We start from the raw sequence: 7,974 nt of genomic DNA on the forward strand, positions 1-7,974 counted from the left end.
TCCCCTAAACCCCCCGTCACCCTACCGCCAGCCCCGTGGGCCCCTCCCTTGGCCCCTCTGAGCTGCCTCTACCCCAGCAAAGGCTTCCCTCAACCCTGTCACACCCCCAGGCCCCTTGTCACCCCATTTCTAGCCCCACAGGCCCTCCCACCACCTCTGCGGGCCGCCTCAGCCCTCTCAATCCCCGACGCGAGTCCCCGTGGGCCTCTCCCACGCCCCCCAGGCCCTGACCGCGCCAGCAGCCCGGCGAGCAGCGCGACGACGACGAGGCCGAACAGCACGGCGGCCAGCGGCGGCATGACGGCCCCCGGCCCCGCTGCGTGTATTCTCCCGGTACCGCCGCGGCCGCCGTCCATGGGGCCGACCGCCCGCGCACCCGGAGTGGCGGCTGGGAGGGGAAGGGACGGGACCGAGCGGCGAGGCGGAGCCCAGCGGCGCTTTCCCGGAGTCAGCGGCACCGGCAGCGCCCCGGCGCGGCCAGCAGGCGCATTAGGCGGGGCTGCGGCACGCACCGGGGAGGCCGCACAGAGTGGTACCGCTCGTCCCTCCACCCCCTGGACAAACAGCCACACCACGGGGGAACGTTCAGCTCTTTTATAGCCCCCAGTGCAGGGAGTGCTTTGGGGGACAGCAGCCCTTCGAGGGAGTCCTCAGTCAGTGGGGACTTGGGGGAATGAGGGAGTGATGAAAGGTTGGGGTGCTCTGGAACCTGTTCTGGGTCAGGGCTGGATGTTGGGATCTCCTTTGGGCTGTGCTTTTGATGTTGGGTACCTGCTTCCCATTGGATATCAGATACTGGGCTCTGCTCTTGGGTCAGGTCTGGATTTTGGTATCTGATTTGGACTGGATTTATGATGTGGGGAAACTGTTTCATGTCAGATTGTAGATCCTGGCCTCTCCTTTGGGTGAGGTCCAGACGTGAGCACCTGCTTTGGCCGGATATAGAGCATGAGGAACCTGCTTCATGTTGTATGTTAGGCTCTGCTTTGTGTCAGGGATGGATGTTGGGATCTGCTTTGTGTCAGATTTGGTACACCGGGATCTGTTCTGCATTGAATTCAGGACATTAGGATCTGCCTTGTGTTGGATTTGGGTCTCCACATCCTGATGTGTGTCAGACTCAGGTGGGGACAAGGGCTGTCCCCTGGATTGAGTGGCCCCAAACACTGCAGGGCAGCACCCAGAGGCTTGGTGTCAGTTTGTCCATCCATCACAATTCAGCGTGGTACTGCTCTGCTTTGAAGACCTCGCTAGGCTTCATGAAGATACCCTCCATCACCTTCCAGTAGTTATTCTGGCTAGAGGCAGCCATTCCGTGCACCTCCTTCTGCCCATGGATGGGCCGCCCATACTGCTCCCCCGTCACCGAGAGGAAGACGTCGGTGGAGGTGTGCTGGAAGCGCACCTCACCATCCCGCACCCAGTAGGTCCCACTGCACACCACCGTCCAGTCATCCAGGTAGTCTCCCTCACCGGCCTCCCCGAACGCGCTCACCTCCTGTGGGTGAAAACAAGCTTGTCTGGGGGCTTGGGGGAAGCGAGGGGAGCTCAAGAGTGTTGAGCTGGATCCAGAGGGAAAGGAGAGGGGCAGAGGAAGGGATTGTGGAGAGAAGAAGGACCTGTTTGGGATTGGAGCTCTGTTGTGACTTGAAGGATCTAGTTAGGATTCAGATGCTGGTGGACAAGGGAGAGCTGGTAGGGACTGGGGAGCAAGGTGCTGCTGGTAGGGACCCAGTCAGGACCAGAGAACATGATAGTGCTGGTGGGGGCACGAGAGACAAAGGGGGACCCAGTCTGAACTAAGGAACAAGGTGAGACTGGTAGAGACAGGGAGAATCTAGTAGGGACTGGAGAACAAGATGGGGCTGGCTGGAACATGGAAGATCCAGCTGGGACGAGTGAGACTGGTAGGAACATGGTAGACAAAGGGGATGCAGTCGAGATTGGTAGACACAAGGAAAACCTGGTAAAGGACTCAGGGAACCCAGCAGGGCGCAGGTGACAAGGGAAGCCCAGCTGTGCTTGGGGAAAGGGGCTGGACCTGCAGCACAAGGAGGGCTCTCAGGGGTGCCGGCGGGTACCTGGTTCCCGGAAAGAGGGGAAGCGAAGTGGTGGCTATGGAGGTTGCGGCCCGTGCCCAGGTGGGTGAGGCGGATGGCTTGCCCGCAGCGCACCGGCGTGCCCCGCTCGCAGACAGCCGCCGTGCGGCCCCGCACCCGCCAGTAGCTGTTTCCGTCATCCGCCGCCGACACCCCGGTCACCGACTGCTGCCCACTGCCTGCAGAGGGAAAGAACGGCGCTCAGGCCCGGCCCGACGGGCGCAGCGGCCGTACCGACGAGGGCAAGGGGAAGGTGTCCCGTTACCTGAGCCGTACCGCACGTCGTGCGAGTGCAGACGGACATTGTGCCGCAGATTGAGCAGCTTCACCACGGAGCCGCAGGTGACGGGCCCGAGGCCGCCGCGCACTGCCGCGCCCAGCGCCAGCACCAGAACCACCACCCGCCACCCTGCTGCCATCGCCGCCGCCGGAAGCGGATGTAGCGCCGCTCCGCCTGCCCGGAGGTCGCCGCTCGTCTGCTCCGCCCCGCCTCGCTCGCCGCCGCCGCCGCGGAGGCCTCCATTTTCCATCGGCGCCTCGGGTAAGGCCACGCCGGGCGGGACGGGGGCTGGGCGGGGGCAAGTGGCGGCGGTGGCAGTGGCGGGGAGCGCGAGGCCCGCGTGAGCCCGGTACCGGCCGCGAGCGGCTGTTGTCAGGGACGCGCTGGGCCGGGCTCGGCTCCGAGGCCTCTGAGGCGGCTTCGAGGCCTGTGCTGGGAAGCTCCGGCGGGGCTGGGCCTCGGTGAGGACGGTAAAGGCAACAGGAACGCCCCGGTTAGTGTGGGGATAGGTCGGAGGCCGCATTTTGGAGTGATGACTGCAGTTGCGGCCCCTCCGGTCCCGGTTGCTGGCAACGGGTGGGACTGATGGTAGCTGGTGGTGGCTTCTGGGGCGGAGACCGCAGCTGGGACCGTGCCGCAGCGGGGTGACCCGGGCTTGGGGGGCAGGTGAGGCTTTGGACTATTTCGTGAGAGGCTGTGCCGCAGTCGCCACCCCAACCTCGGCCGCCGGAGCCGGCGCCGCTCCCCTGTGGCAGAGACCGCAGCGAAGCCGAGGGCCGCGGAATATTGCTGACATTGTAGGAAAGGGTTGGAGGTGTGAGATGATGGACATGGAGAGCGTCGCCTACTTTCCTGGAGGGGCTTAAAAGAGTCAGAGCTTTGTTTGTCAGGTTCGTTGGCCTTCCAGATCGCCCCCCCCCCCCCCCAGCATGTATAATTCCTGGGGCACTGCAGTTAGATTTGCAAACGTCTGACATGGTCCTTCATGAAAAGCCAAGAGGCAGGAGCCTGGAAAGGCTGCTATGGAGATTAATAACTGACTGAAGGGTGGCAAAAAAAGGTAGGGATGGACTATTTTTGCTCACAGCAAAGTGAAGTTATTGTGGAAGGTTTTTTTTGTTTCCTGTATGTGCTGATGTGGAGAAGGCAAATTTAACCTTAAGTTATTAGGATAGCTAAACTGGGCCGTGGGAAGTTGCAGAGACCAGATAATACTGAGTGTAGTGTGGTGAGGGAGATACGGCAGCAGTGGGTGCAATGAAGGTAAGACACTGCAGCAATTGGCTCTACATCAGCTTTTACTATTCAGAAGAGAGTTGTTGGTGTCTCAGCAATTGGTTGTTTTACAACATCATTTCAACACCCTACTGTAACCTAAAAAAGGATACTTTGCAATTATTTTAAAGAAGCGAAGGACAAAACAGAAAATATTATTACACTGTCACATAAATTGTTGGCAGTTTGTGCCCTGGCTCTTGCTGACAGTTCTGGTTAGCCTTTCTCTATAAAGGGGAGCACTGCAAAGGGGAAACACTGAAAAAGGGCAGCAGGAGCAGCACAGATGAGCAGATTTGTGTGCAAGTGAAGTCTTTGTTTCCTCACCTGCTGACAAGAGATATGATGCAGGTGCATGAAGATGTGAGCAGGTCAGAGAAATCGAGGAGGGAACATCAGTTTTCTGTTTGTTACAGGAAATTATGATGTAGCAGGTCTAAAATAAGCAGGCGGAAGTGCTTTTTCACACAACATGCTATTAACCTGTGGCACTCTGCCACAGGATGTTCTGCCACTCAGTACAGTCAGGAGTGGTGGCACCAGTGGAGAGCAGTAAAACCAACGAAGCAGGTATGGGAAGTTCCTGAGCTGCAGTGGCTGGCTGGCTGGACTTTCCCTGTCAAGGCACCTTTGGTCTCCACTCATCATTTTGCTTCTGTGCTCCCTTTGCACCAAGGCATGAGAGTATCTGGTTTAGGTCCTAACTTCGGAAATGGGTAAAAGAGCTGCAGAAGCTAAATACAGAATTCTATGTTACTGATGCTGTATTAGGACTGATAGGCCTCCGTGGAGATCAGCCCTACAGTACCAAGGAATGACTCCGAGGGAGAGCTCTGTGCTGACAAGGTGCCCAAGAGGGTAATCAGTTGTAGTACAGATGTGTTTGTTAGGCTCATAAATTTCAGATTAAAAACAGAGCCAATATGATCTTGTCTGAATTCTGTAGTGGGACACAGTGTAGAGATCATTGCTTAGTCATGAGCCTTAAATCCGCATGTTCTGGCTCAGATGTGGCTTGGGGTTTTTTCTAAGAAATCCAAAATCGGTTTAATTGTGAGAGCTTCAGGGGATGGAATGGAGGCATTACCTTTGCAGTTCCTCTGAGTTTTTCTTAACGAGCCGTTTATTGCTGCAGTCTTTTGTAGAGGTACTTGGGATGTGCTAATTTCATGGACCTTTCATTGACAAAAGGAATAGATTTGGCTTCTTTAGGCTCTGCATTTTAATTGAGTCAAGTTTCTCAGCCTTCTTGCCTACATTCTGAATCCTCTCCTCTCCCCTTAACTTTTCTCTGTGGAGACATGAGAACTGAGTGAAACTGTTCAGCCCACTCCTGCTGAGCTGATCAGAGCTCTGCAGTCTCAGTACTGCCAGTGAAGAGACTTATCTGCTCAGGGTTATCCCAGTTAAAAGAAGAGCTTATGGACTCTGGACAGTTACCATTGTGCCCTTGAGCTGAGCACAGTGTGGATGGCCCTGGTTGAAAGCAGAGGTTTTGTAGTTGCTCAGTCCTGAACTGCTCTGGTGTCTCTGCCAAGTGGGAGAAGCCATGCTTGACCTCTTGGTCATGCCTGGGAGAGGCCATGGAGGCACCTGTTCTTCCTTGTGCTGTCACAGAGCTGCTTGCTCCGTTGCCCTTGTCTTTAGTCCATCCAGGGAAGTCATTGTACCTCTGTACCTAGCACTAGTGGGGCTGCTCCTCAAATACTGCATTCAGTCCTGGGCCCCTCACTACAAGAGGGACACTGAGGTGCTGGAGTGTGTCCAAAGAAGGGCAACAAAGATGTTGAAGGGTCTAGAGCACAAGTCTTGTGAGGGGTAGCTGGGGGATCGGGGTTTTTTTATCCTGAAGAAAAGGAGACTGAGGGAAGACCTTCTTGCTCTCTACCACCACCTGAAAAGAGGCTATGGTGGGGTGAGGGTTGGTCTCTTCTCTCAAGTAATAAGCAATAAGACAAGAGGAAATGTCCTTGAGTTGTGCCAGGGGAGGTTTAGCTTGGACTTGAGGAAAAAAGTACTTCCCCAAAAGGGTCATCAGGCCCTGGAACAGGACAGGGAAGTCCCCGTCCCTGGAGGGATTTAAAAGATATGTAGATGTGGTGCTGAGGAACGTGGTTTAGTGGAGGACTGGACAGTACTGAATTAATGGTTGGACTTCATAATTTTAAAGGTCTTTTCGAACCAAAATGATGCTATGACACTGACCAGTGTCTAATGGTGCCTTTGGGACAAATATGTAATCCATAGGAGCCTGTCTGCTTGTGTAGTGGTAGGCATGCAGAATTAGGCATGGTCTCCCTGTCTTTTTGGTGCTCTAGTGCACGTTAGTCCTTGCTTCTGGGCTGCAGCAATCTCTGGGAGTGTGCCAGGAGCCAGGATGCTGCTGCACTGCTCCAAAGAAAGGCCGGTAGCATGATAGAGCTTGGCTGGGCCAATGCTCCTCAGTCTTTCAACCCTGCTCAAGCCAGACAAGGGGTGTTGCTAGAGTGGAGTTTTCTCTGCATGACCAACAGTTTGGGGGACTCCTACCAGGCACCAGTGCCCTGCTTCTGTACCTTCACCAGTGCTAGCTGCAGTCTTTTGTTTGCCTCCTTCTCCTGTGTTATTTCAAATGAAGGCCTCTCTGACACAGTGGGAGACGCATCTGTAGTCCATACCTGATTCAACATCTTCTTCTTAATAGTTGTGCTTGCTTCTGTTTGCTCTGCAAAGTGACATCCCCTCTGTGGATTTCACTGGAGCTGAAAGCACCTAGTTTTGTGGGTGATTGGCTTGTGTGGAACCTGCTCAACTGGGTCATTAAATGAGAAGGGTTTCCTAAGTCCTGTCTGTTCCCTGTGTCCAGACAAATTTGGTTGAACATGAACTGAAATTGCCAGAAAATGGTAGAACAAGGGATGAGGAAGAAAGTTGAAACTGTGAGCAAAGTGCTTCGCTGGCAGACAACAGTAAAACTGTACGTGGTGCTGTGATGAGGGGCTTGCTTTCTGGATGGATTCATGTTTTGGTTGTGGACAGGAGAGAAATTAGATTATTCGGCTTGGAGATGCTCTCAGAAAAAACACTGAGCCTGCAGTTTTATATGTGCTAATACATCCTGATGGATACATGTAGAAGAAGAATTGATGAAAAGGTGTAAAGTTGACATTTGTCTACAGGCTGCTGAACATGATAATTCCTGTTCCTGTGCTGTGTGGAATTACACAATTCATCACGGGCATTTGCTTCAGGAATATGAATTTAATGAGCCTCTGCACCACCCTCTGAAGTGTTATTTCTGAGAAGGATGCTTAAATACATGTGTGCAACTCAGACAGTGTCCTCTCAAGGACGGGACTTAGGCTGTGCCCATGCACCAAGCCAGAGCAGCCGTGTCATGTCTGGGTGCAAAGCAGTAGCCTTAGCCTGCTGTGATTTCTACCTGTCTGGAGCATCACAAATAGATGTGGGCTACAACCATGTAATCTGTAGCTAAGGAGTATGAGCTGGTATCTGCTCATGTCTGAAATCTGGCAGAAGTCTTTCCCCTGCTTTTGTTAGGGGCTTTCTTTACTGAGATACAGCTGACTTTGGAGCTAGTGGTGTTTCAAGACTTAAAAGATTATCCAAAATCAGCCTTGCATGTTTCATTGGTGTTGTTTTCTTTAATTGAGAAATAAGTCCCTGTTTTTTCTCTGAGTTCTTGTGTTTGTGCACCAGATGTGTGGATCTCGGGGCGCAACAAGGAGTCCCATGCATGAGAAGCATCGTGGCCAAGCCCTGATGAGGTTGTCCTGAATGGGACTTGCTTCCTTCAGCTGTTTGTTTGCAGTGGGGAAATTATTATGGGAACATTTAGAAGCGTGTTTGTTTTAAGTATCCTTCCCTGGTGTGCAGAATGCTTTTCTCATCTTTTTCTCTCTTTTTTTGATCTTAAATTACATCAGATTTAATTTAACATGGAGGTTTTGGCTTTAGATCTGACACCTACTCTGAGCTTCATTTTGTACCTTCCCAAAGACTGGTTCTTCTTCCTGGGCTGGTGCTTTCATCTTCACAGCCATTTGAGGAATTGGTTTGGTTTTTCTTGTAGCTGACTTCTGTAAGCTTCTGTTGTTTTCATGTGTGTAAAGAAGAACTAAAAAAAAAAAAATCCATTGAAAATTTTTTAAATGACAACAAGTTTTGTAACCACAAGAGGTTGAAGGCTCAGAGAGCCCAAACGTGAGCCATGTCTTTATGCACATACTTTTCTTTGTGCTAACCTTGATTTATACTGATGCCAGAATACCCAGTTTGGGCAAGACATCAAACCAAAGATTCAGGATGTAGAAAACACTG

General features: G+C 52.9%; 1 protein-coding gene across 1 annotated transcript; it reads right to left on the reverse strand.

The window, feature by feature from the left end:
- Nucleotides 1-1,164: 1,164 nt before the first annotated feature.
- Nucleotides 1,165-2,902, reverse strand: SDF2 (stromal cell derived factor 2). Its single transcript, XM_054394554.1, has 3 exons — nucleotides 2,365-2,902; nucleotides 2,082-2,278; nucleotides 1,165-1,498 (listed from the first exon to the last, which is right to left on the reverse strand). Exons 1-3 carry the CDS (start codon nucleotides 2,900-2,902, stop codon nucleotides 1,211-1,213), a joined length of 1,023 nt encoding a protein of 340 aa, XP_054250529.1. The 3' UTR covers nucleotides 1,165-1,210.
- Between the last annotated feature and the right edge of the window lie 5,072 nt (nucleotides 2,903-7,974).

This window comes from Indicator indicator, chromosome 30, assembly GCF_027791375.1.
Source record: "Indicator indicator isolate 239-I01 chromosome 30, UM_Iind_1.1, whole genome shotgun sequence".
Taxonomy (NCBI): domain Eukaryota; kingdom Metazoa; phylum Chordata; class Aves; order Piciformes; family Indicatoridae; genus Indicator; species Indicator indicator.